The sequence below is a fragment of the Lolium perenne genome, chromosome 3, assembly GCF_019359855.2.
Source record: "Lolium perenne isolate Kyuss_39 chromosome 3, Kyuss_2.0, whole genome shotgun sequence".
Taxonomy (NCBI): Eukaryota; Viridiplantae; Streptophyta; class Magnoliopsida; order Poales; family Poaceae; genus Lolium; species Lolium perenne.
This window is the reverse complement of record NC_067246.2, coordinates 216,624,551-216,645,508: the sequence shown is the minus strand read 5'-3', so window position 1 is coordinate 216,645,508 and position 20,958 is coordinate 216,624,551. Positions and strand designations below refer to the sequence as shown.

Here is a 20,958-nt window from a genome sequence, read left to right as displayed (position 1 = left end):
TTGTTTGGTTGTGCAATGAAACTATCTCCCTGTGCTAGCCTATTTGTTGTAATATACGTTGCATCATCTGTAGTATTCAAAATTGCTAGTCTTTAAAACAACAGTTCTGACTATACTTTTGATTATACTGCTTATGTCTGGTGCTTCGACGGCAGCCTTCAAAATTGCTAGTCTTTTAAAACAACAGTTCTGACTATACTTTTGATTATAGTTCTGATGTTTCGACGTCCTATCTCCTATGTAGTCCCGCTTTGATGCTGTGAAAAAGGAGTTAATAAGAGGCTTATCGTTCTGTGTAAGCAGTGATGTCTGATGCTGACAAAAAATCAGTTAGTAAGGCCCTACCGCATAAGCAGTGATGTCCATTTGAGCTACCAATCATGCTTGGCCACTAGTATTGCCATGTCGGAGAGGGAGGGAGGGAGGGCGGTGGCGCTGGATCAAACATGGTGGTGTTCATTGTTTTCTTCTGTCCATCACAAGCCTCAACAACTTTATAAAGGACGGTAAAGCTAAATAGGAATAGTTGATGGTCACTGGTCAAGTCAACTGTCACTGTGCGATGTTTTGCAGCAGCAGCCTTTGCCAAAGGCTCGAGTACGAAAGATGTATAAATGTTATTTTAGAAGCCAACCAAGATCGCAACTCTAAGGGCTACAAAAAAACCTGCATTAAGCTGCATGCGTACCCCAAAAGCTCACAGTTGACAAACCCAACTATTTAGTAGCAGGGTGTTCATTTCTTCTCATGGGCTTCTTTAGCTTTCTTTACCAAGATCGCCAACATATCTCTGTGACGAGTCTTGATTTGATGGTTAGACACTAGTTGTTTGTAGTACAGCATGCAGATTAACTTGTCTATCTTATATTCGTATTTCTCTGCGTCTTCCAGCAACTTCGTTTGCACGTCCTGTGAAAACATCTGCAAGTGACAAGACTCAGTCAGCCAAAACTGTTACTAGTACATGAAATGCACAGCGGAGCGGCTGAGCACCCATTTCAGTTACCTCATTGGAATCACCGATTTCATGGCTGCATATGATGTTAAAAGCTGTCGCAAGTTTCAGCACGCCCCAATTCTCGCAGTCAATGCCAGAAATTTTCCTAAGGTGGCGACCAATAGCTCGAAAGCCTGGGTAATGTTCTTCCTCAACGGCATCACAATTAAACAAGACAGATGCAGTCACAACGATCTGCTCATTGACCTGGATACAAAGAGGTTGCTTCATCACTAAAAGAAAAATGCAATGGCAATTTATTATACTACAATATATTGCATCCAAAGATTCGCTCTTCCATGTTCTCTGCGCACAAGCTATTGCAAAATGTTGACACCAAATGACAGGGTATAAAGCAAAAGAAAGGCAGCTGGTAAACTCACCATCTCTGGTTCGACATCAAAGCCGTAACGACTCAATAGCATTTGTAGTCCTTGGCTCATTGGGACGCGATCCTCTTTAGGAAGCTCTGACTTTTCCTTGCGCACCAAACTACGCATGAGACGCTTCATCCCCCACATTAGCTCCATCACAATTTCATTATGCAGGCAGGGTATTCCCTGATATAAAAAATGGTGCTCAAAGTTTTTCACAATTATAAGAAAACTAATTAAGGAGCTTAATCTCACCAAGCATGTTTGAATTATTGATTTATATTCCGGTTTTTCGACAAGTAGTTCCTGCCCAGGGTTGCGCAACTTCATGATCATCTCAGTAAGCTGTGTGTTAATACCAGTGTCAGCATTAATGGCGCTGGACTTGTCGTCAAAAGTTTGGAACTCCTTCAGCCAAACAACCTGATAAAAGAAATAAACAAAGATGGGCACGTTCATGGGAAATAAGAGACTATTAATCAAATATCATGAAATGTTTCAATCAGGGGAACTTGACGCATTCGGAATTCACTAGGTACATCTCAAGTGTAAATATGAACCCTTGTCAAGCCCTCGTTTATCAATATTTTACCGTGCAATTCAGTAAAGTTTCATATGCTGAGGCGAAGCGATGTAATTTTTGAAATCTAAACTTCTATAAAATAAGTACCATTCAAGTGGGATACTATTCGTTTAGACCATCCAAAATGACGAAGATGATTCTGTAAATTTTGATCTGACGCAGTGGACAAAGATTAGTTCCTCTAGTTGCTCCAGTATTTACCATCTCCAATTTACTTGCCAATTCAACACACATTTCAGCTTTTATTAGATCCGGCAAGCGATCTCATTTCGTGAGCCTACATATCCCTGGCCTTCTCCCTCGAATGTGATGTCGACATCAACCTTGACCCCCTCTCCCTATGCCCAACGCCACATGCCGAGGCAATGTTTTAAGGCGGTAAGGCAACCTAAGGCGAGCACCCACTGCCCTGATGCCTAAGGGGCTAAGGGGGATGCCTAAGGGTTGCCTAATCGTCCAAGACGTGGCGCCTTAAAAACAATGCGACACAGATTTTCTCCTCTCCAAAGTGTCATGCCCTTCCGCGTCTCAGATGTTGATCCTACATCCTCCCCTGCTGCGATACCCCGCTGGACGCAAATCTGAGGCCAGTGTTGATTTCTTTTGGCGAGGTCGTTTCACCATTTTCTGTTTATTTGCACTTTCCTTCCAACAGGAAGTGAATTGAGGAAATTTTCTAGGAAAATCAGACATTGCAATAGCCTGAACACCGAAATTTTTCTCAAGCGAACACAAAAGTACAGTTTAATGTGTAAAAATACATTTAAAAAGTGTCCTTTAAATTTTAAAATGTATGACCAAGGTCGCGTCTACATATTTAAAAGGCCTAGAAGGTGTAGCTGTATATTTTTTTTTGCGAAATAGGTGTAGCTGTATATGTAGTTGCATCTTATATTGCATTTAAACCCTAAAAAATGAAGCCTTTGCGCGGTGAGATAAAATAGGAAGTCAAGAACAGAAAAAAGAAACACATGCACCGATTCACATTTGAAAGATTTATTGGCTATCCTGTTTTCTCTATAGATATGTATTTTGTGTGTTATTTCACTGGAAATGTATGGTTGATGTGTAGACTGTAGAGTCAGAATAGACAACTATTTCAGGTTCACTAATTCATTGCTTGTTTTTGTGTTAATTCACTGTCACCCCAAGTTCATTCCTTGTTCACTAACTAAAAGGCTCACCCCAAATTTGGACGAGCCATTTAATTAGTGAACAAGAAATGAACATCAATGATTAACATCCCGCTGTCTATCAGGAGGCTGACGGCTGCAGCATTCCAGCCACTCTTAGACCGTCTAGCCGACAAGCTACCTACCTGGCGGGCATCGATGATGCCTCGGGCAGGACGCTTGGCGCTAATCCGCTCGGTTCTCGCAGCGATGCCATTGCACCAGCTGATGGTGCTGAGTCTTGATAAGAAAGCTCTCAAGCAGGTCAACAAAATCTTGCAAGGATTCCTATGGGCTGGTAGGGCTGACACCAATGGCGGACATTGTCACGTCAACTGGGCGAGGGTGTGTAGGCCGCTGCGGCTAGGGGGGCTGGGAATTCCAGATCTCGCACGCACGGCCATCAGCCTCAGGGTGCGTTGGATCTGGAGGATGCACACCGACCCCCTACGACCTTGGCACGGGTTGGACATGCATTTCTCGAAGACGGAGCTGGATGTCTTTGCGGCCTCTACCTACATGGTAGTCGGCAACGGGGAATCCACCCTCTTCTGGGAGGACAGGACGACAAGTCCATCAAGGAGATGGCGCCGGAGGTATACGCTTTGGTTCCAAAGCGCTGGCGGAAGGCGCGCACGGTCCGTGAAGCGCTGATTGACCGCACCTGGATCCCCGATACCTGGCAATGTGGCAGTACGTCCAGTTGTGGGGCAGACTCAGGGACACTCAGCTATCAGGGGATCCGGACAGGTTGGTTTGGCGGTGGACGACGGATGGACAGTATTCAGCTGGATCCTGTTATGACACCCTTTTCCAGGGGGCAATCATCTCAGGGTCTTGGAAGCTCAACTGGAAATCCTGGGCGCCACCTAGGGTGAAGTTCTTTATCTGGTTGGCCTGCCTCGACAGGTGCTGGACGGGTGAGAGACTGGCACAGCGGGGGCTGCCACATGCGCCGAGATGCCCGTTATGTGATCAGTCTGCTGAAACCATGAGGCACCTCCTTACACGTTGTTCCTTCTCTAGGACGGTGTGGTTTGAGGTCCTGTCGTGGATCCGATCCACCTCAGGCCCTCCCACTGATGAGGGTGACTTCGCGGAGTGGTGGTCGCTGGTGGTGCGGACCGCCCCTCGCCAGCTGCGCAAGGGCACTTCGTCGGTTATCATGCTCACGGCATGGTGGATTTGGAAACATCGGAACGCGGTGGTCTTCGACAACGCGCGGCCTTCGGTGACATCCTTGTTCAACGACATCGCTGCCGACGCGCGGCTTTGGGCAGACGCGGGAGTCCGGGGTGTGCGCTGTACATAAACTCTTCTTTATCTATCAATGCATCGAAACACAAGGCTTTTGCGTTTTCGCGAAAAAAAGAAATGAACATCAAAACTGTGTTTACATGCCTCCCACAACACTGATTGGAAATAACATGAAAAATAAAAATGTCGTCCAACGATGCAAGGTCGACTTGGATAAATTTGGCAATAAGCATATGAAGAATGAAAAAAGAAGCGGCGACAGGGAGAAGGGAGGGAAAGAAAATAAAAAGGGGCCCACTCACTTTTCTTGCTCTAGGAAATGTAGCGAAGTGTACCCACAGACTCTGGATAAAACGATGAAATATAGGTTAATATATCGAAGACAAGGGGAAGCAAAGCACATTAGTTGTTAACCAAAGGAAGGAAGAGCACATTACTTGCATTGCATCCGGTGCGTAGAGGTAGAGCCCACAGAAATAGAAAACCGCGAAGCCAGATGGCGTCTCTAACAGCACCGAGACCACCCCATTATTATTCAGAAAGTCCTCGCCTAGGAGCACAGAAGCCACCCCATTATTATTCAGGAACTAACCCTAGGAGGATCACGTCGTTGACGGTCCAGCCTTCGCCGAGTTGGATCAACGACGTAGGTAGATGCCACCCGGTCGATCTCACGCCCAAACCACACAGGTCCAGCTCGAGAGCGAGGTCCAGACCAAGCCCGCTCGAGTACTCCACTCAGTGATCGAGCCCTCTGGCCTGGTCGTCTAACACGCTCGGCTCGGCTCAGCTCAGCTCAGTCAGCCCCGTGCGCACGTCACTTTTACCCCCCTTTTGAACCAGTCCGGCCCGTATATCTCACCACGCACGCACGCTATAAATCACCGCGCGCACCAGCCACTTCGCATCCCATCGATTCTCTCGAAGTCTAGCCAGCAGAGCATCATACATACATACACACATACATGGGCAACGCCGTGCCGCGCATCCACCACCGCCATGAAGCCACGGCTCCGAGCTCCGGTACGACCTCGCCCGTGCCATCTGGACGGAGGCATGGCGGCAAGGCGGCGCGTGACGCCCCCGTGCGCCGACCTCGCGGGGTCGCTGAGGACGAGCGGAAGCCGGGAGGCGGCACCACCGTGGCGATGACGGTGAAGGTGGTGGTGACGAGGAAGGAGGCGGAGAGGCTGATCGCGCGGCTGGAGGAGCAGAACGCCAAGGAGCGCAAGGCCAGGATCGCCCAGATCACGCGCCGGCTTAGGGCTGGCCGGGACGGCGGCGTCGGCCGCGGGAGCCCGGCGCCGTCGTGCGGGGGAGCGCGGACGCCGCCGAGGCTCGCGCCGATACAGGAGGTCTAGGCCGTCTGTGTAGCTAGACGTGTACGCGCCTAGTCACGGCCTGGCTCACGGTGGTTAGTCACCGGCAGACCGGCGCCTCTGTAAATTCAGTTCTAGCTTCAGTTCGTAACCTTACGTCACCCAGTCCAGACATGCGCTTTGTTCAGTCATTTGTTGCACATGTAGTAGAAAGAGCTGGGAATATATATTTAGATCAACACAATATATTTTCCTATTCAGTATCGTTCTACATACCTGAATTTCCTCGTTCCCAAAAGTTTGTGTACTACGTACTGTCTTACTATTAGACCAGCGAAAAATATTTAACATGCATAAGCTATACGAACACACACAGCCCCTACCATGTAAACAACCAAGTACACAACGACTGTGCAATTGTGCTTCCAAAACGATCAAGTCCATCTCACCCGGTTTGCTTCGCCCAAAGCTCGCATCGTTGCGATAAGATCGCCCACTCTTCGAGCAGGGAAAGCAAACATTTTCGAGAAGCGAGCAATGGGGTCGGAACTCCACGGAAACCCTAAGTACATGCTGCCTGCGAGGTTTTGTGGCTCTTAGCAAGATGTAAAAAAAATATCATTTGCTTATCAAATTCTTAAATTCCTACCTTTATATCTATTTGTGAGGCGCATAGTAAAAAGGAGCAAGGGGTAGTGTTAAAACTAGATTATGAAAAATCGTATGATATAGTAGATTGTGTTAGATGTTTATATCTGTATATTGTAGTTTCCCCATATGTTAGGGGGCTTTCTGCATATGTGCACCTGTACATGTACTATATATTGTGGCCTTTGGCCCCCTGGTAATACAGCAAGCATATTACCCTAACATGGTATCAGAGCAAAAATTGATCCTCTAGTTCCCTGGCCGACGCTGCTTGTTCATCTCCGTCCGTCGCCCGTCGGTCCGTTTCTCGTCCTCGATCTGGTCGTCTCCGCTCGATCTGGTCGTTCTCGTGCTCCTTCCTCGAGCTCCTCTGGCTCCTCCACGCAGCGCCAGGGCCACGCAGCGCCTGCTCCGCTCGATCTGGTCCAGGGCCACACAGCGCCAGGGCTCACGCAGCGCCTGCTCCGCTCGATCTGGTCCAGGGCCACGCAGCGCCGAGACTGCTCGACGCCCGACGCCATCTCACCCGCTCGGCCGATCCCGCCCCTCCGGCCCCGATCCCGACCCTCCGGCTCCCGATCCCGCCTCCCTGCTCAGCGCTCCTTCCCACGCCTCCTCTCCCACGCGCTGCGCCCTGCTCGTCTGCGCTGCCTCCCTGGCCCGTGCTGAGATCGATCTCCCTGTGCGTGGCCGTTGACTTCCATCTGAGGTAAAAAAAAGAGCAAAAAAAAACAGAGAAAGAGCTATGTCTTCCTCGGGCTATGTTGCGATCCATCGCTGCCCGGTGATCTTTGATGGCGCGAATTACCCTGATTTCGCTACCTTCATGCGCGTCCACATGCGCGGTCTTCGTCTTTGGGGTGTGCTTTCTGGCGAGGTCTCCTGTTCGCCGCGCCCCGTTGCTCCTACGGTGCCTGTTGCACCGCCACCTGTTGCCCTTGCCCCTGATGCTACTCAGGCGGATAAGGATGCAGCCAAGAGTGCCGATGACACTGCTCTGGCTGATTATGACCGGAAGGTCCAGGACCACTCTACTGCCGTTGCGACTTACCGGCTGGATCTGACCGAGTACACTCAGTGGATAGATGAGGATGCTCGTGCTGCTGCTGTTCTCACCTCCAGTGTTCTGCCTCAGTATGCGGCTGAGTTTATGGGTCTTCCCACTGCTGCTGCTCAGTGGGCTTTTCTTTGTCAGCGCTATCAGCCGTCTGGGGATGCTCTCTACCTATCTGTGGTCCGCCAGGAGCATGCCATTCAGCAGGGTGATTCTACTATTGATGAGTTCTACACTCAGAGTGCTGCTATTTGGCGTCAGCTTGATTCTCTCCGTACAACTGTGTGTGCCACCTGTCCCTGCTGTCTGAATGTGCGCGCGGATCTGGAGTTTCAGCGCGTTTTTGAGTTCTTGTCGCGGCTCCGTAAGGAGTTTGAGCCGCGCCGGGCCCAGCTGCTTGCCCGTGGTCGTGTTCCGCTCTCTGAGGTACTTGCTGAGCTTCGTGCTGAGGAGACTCGTCTTCGTGGTGCTGGTCTTCTTGAGGTTCCCTCTGTTCTTGCTGCTCGTGGCCCTCCTGTGCCGTCTGCTCGTGGACCTCCTATGCCGCCGGCTTCGTTGCGGCCTCCGACACAGCCGATACTTCCTACTCCTCCATTCCAGGGTCGCCGCGCCCCAAAGAGCCTCGTGGTTCGATGTCACCTCCTTGCACCTACCGTGGCAGGCCCGGCCACACTATCTCTACTTGCCGGCGTAGGGATCCCAGCTTACGCCCGCCGCATCTTACTCGTCGTCGGCTGGTTCATCGGGATCTTCTCATTGTTGCGCTATCTGATCAGGACATTATCCGTGGTCTTCGTGGTCTGCTCGCTGGTACAAGCTCTTCCTCGACGGGTACTGCTGGTTCTATGCCTGGCTCTTCTGGCACCACGCGACCACCACCTTCCACACAGTCAGGTACGTCATCCCCGTGGTATCTGGATTCTTGAGCTTCTTTTCATATGACCTCTGCGTCTTCTATTCTTTCTGCTCTTCGCTCTCTTGTTTCGCATGTTCGTGTTATCACGGCTGATGGTACCTCTCTCCCTGTTTCCAGTCGAGGCACCCTTTCTACTACCTCTTTCTCTGTTCCTGATGTTTCTCATGTTCCTAGTCTTAAGATGACCTATTTTCCGCTAGTCACCATCGATTCTCGGTTGTCGCGTCATTCTTGACGCTGATTCTTGTGTTGTTCAGGACCGCCGTACACGAGCCCTGGTTGGAGCTGGCCCTCGCAGCCTTGAGTCCCCGGGGCTCGGGAGTTAGATCGGCTTCGCGTTCCTTCTACCGCCACTTCATCTGCCGGTTCTCCGCGGTTGCCGCTTCGTCACCGGATCTTTTCAGCAGTGGCATCATCGGCTGGGTCACCTCTGTGGCTCCCGTTTATCGTCATTAGTTCGTCGTGGTCTTCTGGGGTCTGTCTCAGGAGATGTGTCTTTGCATTCGTGTCAGGGTTGTAGGCTAGGCAAACAGATTCAGCTTCCCTATCCTACTAGTGCGTCTGTATCTCAGCGACCTTTTGATTTAGTTCATTCCGATGTTTGGGGTCCGGCTCCCTTTCCTTCGAAAGGGGGTCATCGATACTATATTTTGTTTATTGATGATTTTTCGCGATACACCTGGTTGTTTCTTATGCACTCTCGCAGTGAGGTGCTTTCTATTTATCAGCGTTTTGCAGCCATGGTTCGTACTCAGTATTCCACGCCTATTCGTGTGTTTCGTGCTGACTCTGCAGGAGAGTATATCTCCCAGCACATGCGTGGTGTTCTTGCTGAGCAGGGCACCCTTGCCCAGTTCTCGTGTCCCGGTGCCCATTCTCAAAATGGTGTCGCCGAGCGTAAGCATCGTCATATTCTTGAGACTACCCGTGCTATGATGATTGCTTCCTCTCTTCCGCCGCATTTCTGGGCTGAGGCTGTCGCTACGTCGACTTACCTCATTAACATTCAGCCTTCTGCTGCCCTTCAAGGTGACATTCCTCTCGAGCGTCTTTCTGGTTGCTCTCCAGATTACTCGACACTTCGTTTATTTGGTTGCGTTTGCTATGTTCTTCTCCCTCCTCGCGATCGCACCAAGCTGACCGCTCAGTCTGTTGAGTGTGTTTTTCTCGGATACAGTGATGAGCATAAGGGCTATCGCTGTTGGGACCCCGTTGGTCGTCGGATGCGCATCTCTCGTGATGTCACGTTTGATGAGACGCGTCCCTTCTATCCTCGTCCCACCTCGGGTACTTACCCGGTGGATGATATCTCTTTTCTTCTTCCGGATGCACCCCCTGCTATCCCGTCTCCTCCCCCTCCTAGTCCTGATGCGCCCCCTTCGGCGCCATCCTCTCCTCTGTCTAGTCAACCTAGTACTCCTCGTTCTTCGGCTTCGGATCCTTCTGATGCTGTCCCTTCTTCCGCTTCTTCTGATGAGTTGTCCTCTGCTGATGACCTTCCCCCTTCACGGCCTATCCGTCAGCGTCGTGCTCCAGCTCGTTACTCTCCTAGTCAGTATGGTCTCTCTGTCGTTTCCGAGCCGACTTCTTATCGGGATGCCGAGCGTCATCCTGAATGGCAGCTTGCCATGGTTGAGGAGATCACTGCGCTTGAGCACACTGCCACTTGGGATCTTGTTTCTCCACCTTCTGGTGTTCATCCTATCACGTGTAAGTGGGTCTATAAAATTAAGACTCGCTCTGATGGATCTCTTGAGCGCTATAAAGCGCGTCTTGTGGCTCGTGGCTTTCAGCAGGAGCACGGCCGTGACTATGATGAGACTTTTGCCCCTGTGGCTCATATGACTACTGTGCGTACCCTTCTTGTTGTTGCTTCTGTTCGCCGCTGGTCTGTCTCCCAGCTTGATGTTCAGAATGCTTTTCTTAATGGCGAGTTGAGTGAGGAGGTTTACATGCAGCCTCCTCCTGGGTATTCTGTTCCCGATGGGATGGTTTGTCATCTTCGACGTTCTCTCTATGGTCTCAAACAGGCCCCTCGTGCCTGGTTTGAGCGCTTCGCCTCTGTGGTGACTGCTGCTGGTTTCTCTCCTAGTCTTCATGATCCATCACTTTTCGTTCACACTTCTCCTCGTGGACGTACTCTTCTTCTTCTCTATGTTGATGATATGATCATTACTGGTGATGATCCTGAGTATATTGCCTTCGTCAAGGCTCGTCTTCGTGATCAGTTTCTTATGACTGATCTTGGTCCTCTTCGCTATTTTCTTGGTATTGAGGTTTCCTCCACTTCTGATGGCTTTTCTATCTCTCAGGAAAAGTACATTCAGGATCTTCTTGCTCGTGCTGCTCTTGGGGATGAGCGCACAGTCGATACTCCTATGGAGCTTAATGTTAAGATTCGTCCTACTGATGGTGATCCTCTTCCTGATCCCACCCGGTATCGCCATCTTGTTGGGAGTCTTGTTTATCTTGCTGTCACTCGTCCTGATATTTCTTATCCTGTTCATATTCTGAGTCAGTTTGTCTCATCTCCTACCACTGTTCACTATAGTCATGTCCTCCGTGTTATTCGTTATCTTCGTGGCACAATCACTCGTCGCCTTTTCTTTCCCCGTTCCAGCTCTCTCCAACTCCAGTGTCATTCGGATGCTACGTGGGCGAGTGATCCTATGGATCGTCGTTCGCTTTCTGCTTACTGTGTGTTTCTTGGTGGTTTGCTTGTTGCTTGGAAGACGAAGAAACAGGTCGCAGTTTCCCGTTCGAGTGTTGAGGCTGAGTTGCGGGCTATGGCTTTGTTGATTGCTGAGGTGACTTGGTTACGGTGGTTGCTTGCAGATTTTGGGGTCTCTGTTACGACACCCACTCCACTTTTGTCTGACAGTACAGGTGCTATCAGTATTGCACGTGATCCGGTCAAGCATGAGCTGACCAAGCATATCGGTGTTGATGCTTTTTACACACGTGCACAGGTACATAATGATGTTGTTGCGGTTCATTATGTGCCTTCAGATTTGCAGTTGGCGGATTTCTTTACGAAGGCACAGACTCGAGCGTAGCATGATTTCTTACTCTCCAAACTCAGTGTTGTGGATCCACCATGAGTTTGAGGGGGGGGGTGTTAGATGTATATATCTGTATATTGTAGTTTCCCCATATGTTAGGGGGCTTTCTGTATATGTGCACCTGTACATGTACTATATATTGTGGCCTTTGGCCCCCTGGTAATACAACAAGCATATTACCCTAACAGATTGGACCTTTTTGGACCAGATGTTAAAACAAAGAGGCTTTAGCCGAAAAAAATGGTGTGATAAAATTAGATATTTAGTTCAAGGTGGGTCGGTGGGTGTTCGTATTAACGAATGTGAGAGTGGTTATTTCCTAGGGTTAATTTGATATATGCCATTGCAATTTATGGCTATTTGAGAAACGCTATTGCAACTTTCATCTTTTGAGAAACGCCACTGCAATTCTCCGTACCTTTCATAGATGCCATTCTACCCAATTAAACACATGTATCTTTTAATATACTCCCGTATTTACTGTATATACGCACTGTCCCCACCCAAGTCAGCTTGGGAGGTGAATTGGGTCAACCGAACTGATTAGTGTTAAAACTTGGATCAACTAGGGTAGATCTAATGCCGGGTACCATTATGTTTGTAAAGGAATATGGGGTGGTACTGTGTGTAAAAGAGAGAACGAGAGAGACAAGGCATACCTTCTCCCTTAGAGGAAGAACCTTCGAACGTCGACATGGTGGCGACGGCGGTGGCGTGGGTGAGGTCGTGGCGGCGGCGGAGTTTTCCATCGGCGCAGCGCTAAAACCCTAGATCGGATTGGTTTATCGGCGGGGCGTACGACAACACGGTGAACCTCGTACTGTGAGCCGCCGGTCCCACCTCTCTTTATAGCGCTGGCGACAGGGGCCCACCAACCATAACGGGTTGGGCGCCCCCGATCAGAGCGTAGGTCAAAGGGGCCCGGTGGGCCGTTGGGCCCACTCGGGAGAGATCAATCTAACATTCTCCCCCTTGATCTCAACTTTACTTTTAACTTTATTCTTTATTCGTTTCATTTTGGATCAGTCCATAGGGCATGTTTCATCGTCACAACTCTATTGCCGATAGAATCAGACAGCCACAATACACTTCTCTGTTTTGAAACAAATTCTTTTACTTTTGGGCCTTTTATGATCCAGGATAGGTAAAACTTTCCCTAAAACCCATGCCGGCTACTTGCTCCTTGAACACGCTGGGTGGTAAGCCTTTCGTTAGCGGATCCGCAAGAATATCTTTTGTTCTTATATGCTCGAGACTTATAGTTTGATCCTGGACCTTGTGTTTCACAACATAATACTTAACCTCAATCGGTTTCGTAGCATTACTCGACTTTTTGTTGTGAGCATAAAATACTGCAGGCTCCTTGTCGCAATACATCTTTAGTGGTTTGTCAATACAATCTACCACTTTCAAGTCGGGTATAAATTTCTTTAACCATAATGGCTGTCCCGTGGCTTCATAACATGCTATAAATTCTGCATACATCGTGGATGATGCAACTATCGTCTGTTTGGAGCTTCTTCCCGAAATAGCCCCCCCCCCCCCCTGCGAGAGTGAATACCTATCCAGATGTGGATTTTCTATCATCTTTATCTCCCGCAAAATCTGCATCTGAATACCCTCTTATTTCTAGGAAATCAGATCTTTTGTATGTTAGCATGTAGTTCTTTGTGCGTTTCACATAACGCAATGCCTTCTTTACCATTTTCCAGTGTTCTGGGTTTTCTTGATATCTACCGAGTACTCCGGTGATAAAAGCTCAGTCAGGGCGAGTGCACACTTGTGCATATTGTAGGCTTCCAATGGCTGAAGCATATGGAACCACTTTCATTTGATCGAGCTCGTATTGATTTTGGGGACCTTGAAATTTCACAAAACTGTCGCCCTTGACTATAGGGGTAGGTGTGGCATTGCTCTTATGCATATTATACTTAGTTATAATCTTTTCTAAATAAGCCTTTTCCGATAGTCCTAATACTCCATTTTTCCTATCTCGGTGAATTTCTATGCCCAAAACATATGATGCTTCACCAAGATCTTTCATATCAAAATTTGAGGACAAGAACTTCTTTGTTTCTTGCAATAGGCTAACATCACTGCTGGCAAGCAGAATATCATCCACATACAAGATTAGGAAAATGTATTTCCCACTTTTAAACTTTGCATAAACGCAGTTGTCCTCAATATTTTGTTTAAATCCAAATCTCTTAATTGTCTCATTGAACATTAGATACCACTGTCTGGAGGTTTGCTTTAATCCATAAATGGATATCTTTAAGCGGCATCCCATTTCTTCCTTGCCTTCCATGATAAAACCCTTGGGTTGTTTCATGTAGACATTTTCTTCTAAATCCCCGTTTAGAAATGCCGTCTTTACATCCATTTGATGCAACTCTAAATCAAAATGTGCAACTAGTGCCATTATGATTCTGAACGAATCCTTACATGAGACTGGAGAAAATGTCTCATTGTAATATATCCCTTCTCTTTGCATAAATCCTTTTGCCACAAGTTGTGCTTTATACTTTTTGACATTCCCATTGGAGTCATATTTTATTTTGTAGACCCATTTGCAGTCCACTATTTTGGCTCCTTTAGGAATATTCTCTAAGTCCCAAACATTGTTGGCACTCATCGATCTCATTTCGTCTTCCATGGCCTCCACCCACTTTGATGAATCTGGGCTTCTCATGGCTTCTTCATATGAAGTGTGATCACCTTCCATATGAACTGTTTTTGTGTTGTAAATTTTGTAATTAGTCGAAATGGTATTTTCTAGCTCTTGTAGACTGATACGTCTCCAACGTAACTATAATTTCTTATGTTCCATGCTAGTTTTATGACAATACCTACATGTTTTATTCACATTTTATAATGATTTCATGCATTTTCCGGAACTAACCTATTAACAAGATGTCGAAGTGTCAGTTCTTGTTTTCTGCTGTTTTTGGTTCCAGAAAGGTTGTTCGGGCAATATTCTCGGAATTCGACGAAACGAAAGCCAAACATCTTATTTCACCAAGACGGACCAGGACACCGAAGGGGAGACGGAGAGGAGGCCCCGGGCCCCCAGACCACAGGGCCGCGCGGGTGCCCCCCTGGCCGCGCCGGCCTATGGGGAGGGCGCCTGGTGCTCCTCCAACTCCGCCTCTTCGCCTATAAAATCCCTCGCGACCTAAAAACCCTACACCAATTGACGAAACTCCAGAAAGACTCCAGGGGCGCCGCCGCCATCGCGAAACTCCGTTTCGGGGGACAGAAGTCTCTGTTCCGGCACGCCGCCGGGACGGGGAATTGCCCCCAGAGTCATCTCCATCGACACCACCGCCATCTTCATCGCCATTGCTGTCTCCTATGATGAGGAGGGAGTAGTTCTCCCTCGAGGCTAAGGGCTGTACCGGTAGCTATGTGGTTCATCTCTCTCTCCCATGTGATCTTTATGTGATCATGAGCTTTGTATCACTATTAATCTATGTGCTACTCTAGTGATGTTATTAAAGTAGTCTATTCCTCCTTCATGATGTAATGTGGACAGTGTGTGCATCATGTAGTACTTGGCGTAGGTTATGATTGTAATCTCTTGTAGATTATGAAGTTAACTATTACTATGATAGTATTGATGCGATCTATTCCCCCTTTCATAGCTATTGTTGACAGTGTGTATGCTATGTTAGTACTCGGTCTAGATTGCAACGGTCTATTATGCACTCTAGAGGTTACTCTAATATGAACTCCGGATGTTGTGGAGCTTGTTTATTTCGGCTTGAGGTGTGCTTTTGTAGCCCTACACAATGAATGGTGTTTGTTATCCAACAAGAGAGTGTAGAAAGTAGCATTTATTTATTCAGTTATGTGATCAATGTTGAGAGTGTCCACTAGTGAAAGTATGATCCCTAGGCCTTGTTTCTAAGCATTGAAACACCGTTTCCAACAAGTTCTGTTACATGTTTACTCGCTGCCATATTTATTTCAGATTGCTATTACCACTCATATTCATCCATATCACTTGCATCTCACTATCTCTTCGCCGAACTAGTGCACCTATACATCTGACAAGTGTATTAGGTGTGTTGGGGACACAAGAGACTTCTTGTATCTTAATTGCAGGGTTGCTTGAGAGGGATATCTCTGACCTCTACCTCCCTGAGTTCGATAAACCTTGGGTGATTCACTTAAGGGAAACTTGCTGCTGTTCTACAAACCTCTGCTCTTGGAGGCCCAACACTGTCTACAGGAATAGAAGCGTGCGTAGACATCAAGCTATTTTCTGGCGCCGTTGCCGGGGATCTGAAGAAAAGTTACACCACAGAGAATTGCCTCCCACGACAACAAGCTATTTTCTGGCGCCGTTGCCGGGGAGGTAAGGTAAAAGGTATTCACATCCTCCGACTACTAAGCTATTTCCTAGCACTGTTGCCGGTGTGTGAGTGCTCGAAGGTATCTCCTTTAGATTCTGCAATTATATCTTTTTGTCTCTTGTTTTTATTTTCATTAGTTAGGCTTAATGGAAAACAACAAAAAAATTAGAGATCTTTATGAACTTTATCTTGAGTTAGGACATGAGGTGTTTGAAGAGAAAATTAAAAAACCTATGGAACTTTATATGCATGCTAATGGCAATGTTACTAGTATGAATGCTTTGAACACCATTGTTGCTAATGCTATGGAAAATTCTAAGCTTGGGGAAGATGGTTTTGAGGAGCATGATATTTTTAGTCCCCCAAGCATGGAGGAGAAAATTTACTTTGATGATACTTTACCTCCTATATATGATGGTTACAATGATGACTATCATATTTTCAGTCCACCTACTATTGAGGAGAAAATTAATTATGATTACAATATGCCTCCTATATATGATGATTATGGTGATGAGAATAATAATGATAGCTATCTTATTGAATTTTCTCCCACTACAATTAATAGTAATGACTATGCTTATGTGGAGAGTAATAATTTTATGCATGTAGCTCATGATAAGAATGTTTCATGTGATAGTTATATTGTTGAGTTTGTTCATGATGCTACTGAAAGTTATTATGAGAGAGGGAAACATGGTTATATGCATCTTGATAATATTAAGTTTCCCCTCTTTATGTTGAGAATCTTGAAGTTACTCGTGTTTTATCTTCTTATGCTTGTCACTTTGTTCTTCATGAATTTATTTGTGTACAAGATTCCTTTTCATAGGAAGTGGGTTAGACTTAAAAGTGTTTCTTATTTGCTTCTTGATGCTCTCTTTTGCTTCAACTCTTATTTCTTGCGCGAGCATCATTAAAATCACTGAGCCCATCTTAATGGCTATAAAGAAAGCACTTCTTGGGAGATAACCCATGTTTTTATTTTGCTACTGTTTTGTTGTGTCTTGGAAGTTGTTACTACTGTAGCAACCTCTCCTTATCTTTATTTTATTGCATTGTTGTGCCAAGTAAAGTCTTTGATAGTAAGGTTGATACTAGATTTGGATTACTGCGCAGAAACATATTTCTTACTGTCACGAAATTGAGCAGCCCCGTCTGTAGGTAACTCAGAAAAATCTGCCAATTTACGTGCGTGATCCTCAGATATGTACGCAACTTTCATTCAATTTAAGCTTTTTCATCTGAGCAAGTTAAGTGCCCCAGAAAAATTCGTCTTTACGGACTATTCTGGTTTGACAGATTCTGCCTTTATTTCGCATTGCCTGTTTTGCTATGTTTGATGGATTTCTCTGTTCCATTAACTTTCAGTAGCTTTGTGCAATGTACAGAAGTGTTAATAATGATTATGTCACCTCTGAATATGTGAATTTTTGATTATGCACTAACCCTCTAATGAGTTTGTTTTGAGTTTGGTGTGGAGGAAGTTTTCAAGGATCAAGAGACGAGGATGATACACTATGATCAAGAAGAGTGAAAAGTCTAAGCTTGGGGATGCCCCCGTGGTTCATCCCTGCATATTTCAAGAAGACTCAAGCATCTAAGCTTGGGGATGCCCAAGGCATCCCCTTCTTCATCGACAACTTATCAGGTCACCTCTAGTGAAACTATATTTTTATTCCGTCACATCTTATGCGCTTTACTTGGAGCGTTTGTGTGCTTTTATTTTCGTTTTGTTATTTTCATTCTCTGAATAAATTCTTGCTTGTGTGGGAGAGAGACACACTCCACTTTTTCATATGAACACTAGTGTTCTTCGCTTTACTTTTAATGTTCATGGCGAAGGTTGAAAACCACTTCGTTAATTGCTATTTGGTTGGAAACAGAAAATGCTTCATGTGGTAATTGGTATATTGTCTTGAATAATTTGATACTTGGCAATTGTTGTGCTCAAATAGATCATGTTTAAGCTCTTGCATCATGTACTTTGCACCTACTAATGAAGAACTACCATAGAGCTTGTTGAAGTTTGGTTTGCATGATTGGTCTCTCTAAAAGTCTAGATATTTTCTGGTGAAGTGTTTGAACAACAAGGAAGACAGTGTAGAGTCTTATAATGCTTGCAATATGTTCTTATGTAAGTTTCGCTGTACCGGTTCATACTTGTGTTTGCTTCAAACAACCTTGCTAGCCAAAGCCTTGTACTGAGAGGGAATACTTCTCGTGCATCCAAATCCTTGAGCCAAAACCTATGCCATTTGTGTCCACCATACCTACCTACTATGTGGTATTTATGTGCCATTCCAAAGTAAATTACTTGAGTGTTACCTTTAAAATTTCATTCTTTGTCTTTGCAATATATAGCTCATAGGAAAATAGCTTAAAAACTATTGTGGTATTGAATATGTTGCTATGTATCTTATTTCTTATAAGTTGCTTGTTGAGCGGTAACCATGTTTCTGGGGACGCCATCAACTTTTACACCTTTGTTGAATATCATGTGAGTTGCTATGCATGTTCGTCTTGTCTGAAGTAAGGGCGATTTATCATGATTAAATGGTTTGAGTATGCATATTGTTAGAGAAGAACATTGGGCCGCTAACTAAAGCCATGAATCATGGTGGAAGTTTCAGTTTGGATATCAATCCTCAATCTCTTATGAGAATATTATCTGTTGTTGAATGCTTATGCATTAAAGAGGAGTCCATTATCTGTTTTCTATGTTGTCCCGGTATGGATGTCCTTAGTTGAGATCTATCAAAAACGAGAAATCAAATGCGATTTATCTCATTGGACCTTTGTACAGGCGGCATAGAGGTACCCCTTTGTGACACTTGGTTGAAACATATATTATACAATGATAATACATGTAAATCCAAGCTAATTAGGACAAGGTGCGAGCACTATTGGTATTCTATGCATGAGGCTTGCAACTTATAGGATGTCTTATGCATAACACATATGAATTATTACTACCGTTGACAAAATTGTTTCTATGTTTTCAAAATAAAAGCTCTAGCACAAAAATAGTAATCCATGCTTCCCTCTGCGAAGGGCCATTCTTTTACTTTATGTTGAGTCAGTCTACCTACTTCTTTCTATCTTAGAAGCAAACACTTGTGTCAACTGTGTGCATTGATTCTTACATGTTTACTTATTGCACTTGTTATATTGCTTTATGTTGACAACTATCCATGAGATATACATGTTACAAGTTGAAAACAATTGCTGAAACTTAATCATCCTTTGTGTTGCTTCAATGCCTTCTACTTTGAATCTATTGCTTTATGAGTTAACTCTTATGCAAGACTTATCGATGCTTGTCTTGAAAGTACTATTCATGAAAAGTCTTTGCTATATGATTCAGTTGTTTAAGCATTATCTTTACCATTGCTTTGAATCACTTCATTCATCTCATATGCTTTACAATAGTATTGATCAAGATCATGTTGCTAGCATGTCACTTCAGAAATTATCCTTGTTATCGTTTACCTACTCGAGGGCGAGTAGGAACTAAGCTTGGGGATGCTTGATACGTCTCCAACGTATCTATAATTTCTTATGTTCCATGCTAGTTTTATGACAATACCTACATGTTTTAGTCACACTTTATAATGATTTCATGCATTTTCCGGAACTAACCTATTAACAAGATGCCGAAGTGCCAGTTCCTATTTTCTGCTGTTTTTGGTTCCAGAAAGGCTGTTCGGGCAATATTCTCGGAATTCGACGAAACGAAAGCCAAACATCTTATTTCACCAAGACGGACCAGGACACCGAAGGGGAGACGGAGAGGAGGCCCAGGGCCCCCAGACCACAGGGCCGCGCGGGTGGCCCCCTGGCCGCGCCGGCCTATGGGGAGGGCGCCCTGGTGCTCCTCCGACTCCGCCTCTTCGCCTATAAAATCCCTCGCGACCTAAAACCCTACACCAATTGACGAAACTCCAGAAAGACTCCAGGGGCGCCGCCGCCATCGCGAAACTCCGTTTCGGGGGACAGAAGTCTCTGTTCCGGCACGCCGCCGGGACGGGGAAATTTCCCCCGGAGTCATCTCCATCGACATCACCGCCATCTTCATCGCCATTGCTGTCTCCTATGATGAGGAGGGAGTAGTTCTCCCTCGAGGCTAAGGGCTGTACCGGTAGCTATGTGGTTCATCTCTCTCTCCCATGTGATCTTTATGTGATCATGAGCTTTGTATCACTATTAATCTATGTGCTACTCTAGTGATGTTATTAAAGTAGTCTATTCCTCCTTCATGATGTAATGTGGACAGTGTGTGCATCATGTAGTACTTGGCGTAGGTTATGATTGTAATCTCTTGTATATTATGAAGTTAAATATTACTATGATAGTATTGATGCGATCTATTCCCCCTTTCATAGCTATTGTTGACAGTGTGTATGCTATGTTAGTACTCGGTCTAAATTGCAACGGTCTATTATGCACTCTAGAGGTTACTCTAATATGAACTCCGGATGTTGTGGAGCTTGTTTATTCCGGCTTGAGGTGTGCTTTTGTAGCCCTACACAATGAATGGTGTTTGTTATCCAACAAGAGAGTGTAGAAAGTAGCATTTATTTCAGTTATGTGATCAATGTTGAGAGTGTCCACTAGTGAAAGTATGATCCCTAGGCCTTGTTTCTAAGCATTGAAACACCGTTTCCAACAAGTTCTGTTACATGTTTACTCGCTGCCATATTTATTTCAGATTGCTATTACCACTCATATTCATCCATATCACTTGCATCAATACTACTTTATTTTTCTTTTGATCTCAAGCCGCATTTGAAACGTTGAGACCGCTGCTGCAAAATGGGACCCACATGTCATCCTCTATGTAAAATAAAAGTTTCTTTTCTTGGACTATTTTTCACGCTCTGATTTTTGGCTATTTTCTTTTTCTTTCGATCCCCTGCTGCCTTGGAAACGTTGAGGATGCTGCTGCCTCATGGGTCCCACATGTCATCCACTATGAACAATAAAAGTTTCTTTTCTTCGATTACTTTCACCCTCTGCTTCTTGGCTATTTCCTTTTTGTTTTGATCCCCTGCCGCCTTGGAAACGTTGAGGATGCTGCTGCATCATGGGACCCGCATGTCATACTCTATGTACAATAAAAATTTCTTTTCTTGGACTATTTTTGGCTCCTGATATTTGGTCACTTGCCTATTTCTTTCAATCTCATGCCGACTCTCAAACGTTGAGTAAGCTGCTG

The 20,958-nt window shown here is 45.8% G+C and overlaps 1 protein-coding gene across 1 annotated transcript; it reads right to left on the bottom strand.

Moving 5' to 3' along the window:
- Positions 1-507: 507 nt before the first annotated feature.
- Positions 508-4,909, bottom strand: LOC127339807 (uncharacterized). The gene is made up of 6 exons (XM_051365618.2): positions 4,821-4,909; positions 4,686-4,727; positions 1,627-1,794; positions 1,381-1,557; positions 1,007-1,204; positions 508-921 (listed from the first exon to the last, which is right to left on the bottom strand). The coding sequence occupies exons 1-6, from the start codon at positions 4,824-4,826 to the stop codon at positions 736-738; spliced, it is 777 nt and encodes a 258-aa protein (XP_051221578.2). The 5' UTR covers positions 4,827-4,909; the 3' UTR covers positions 508-735.
- Between the last annotated feature and the right edge of the window lie 16,049 nt (positions 4,910-20,958).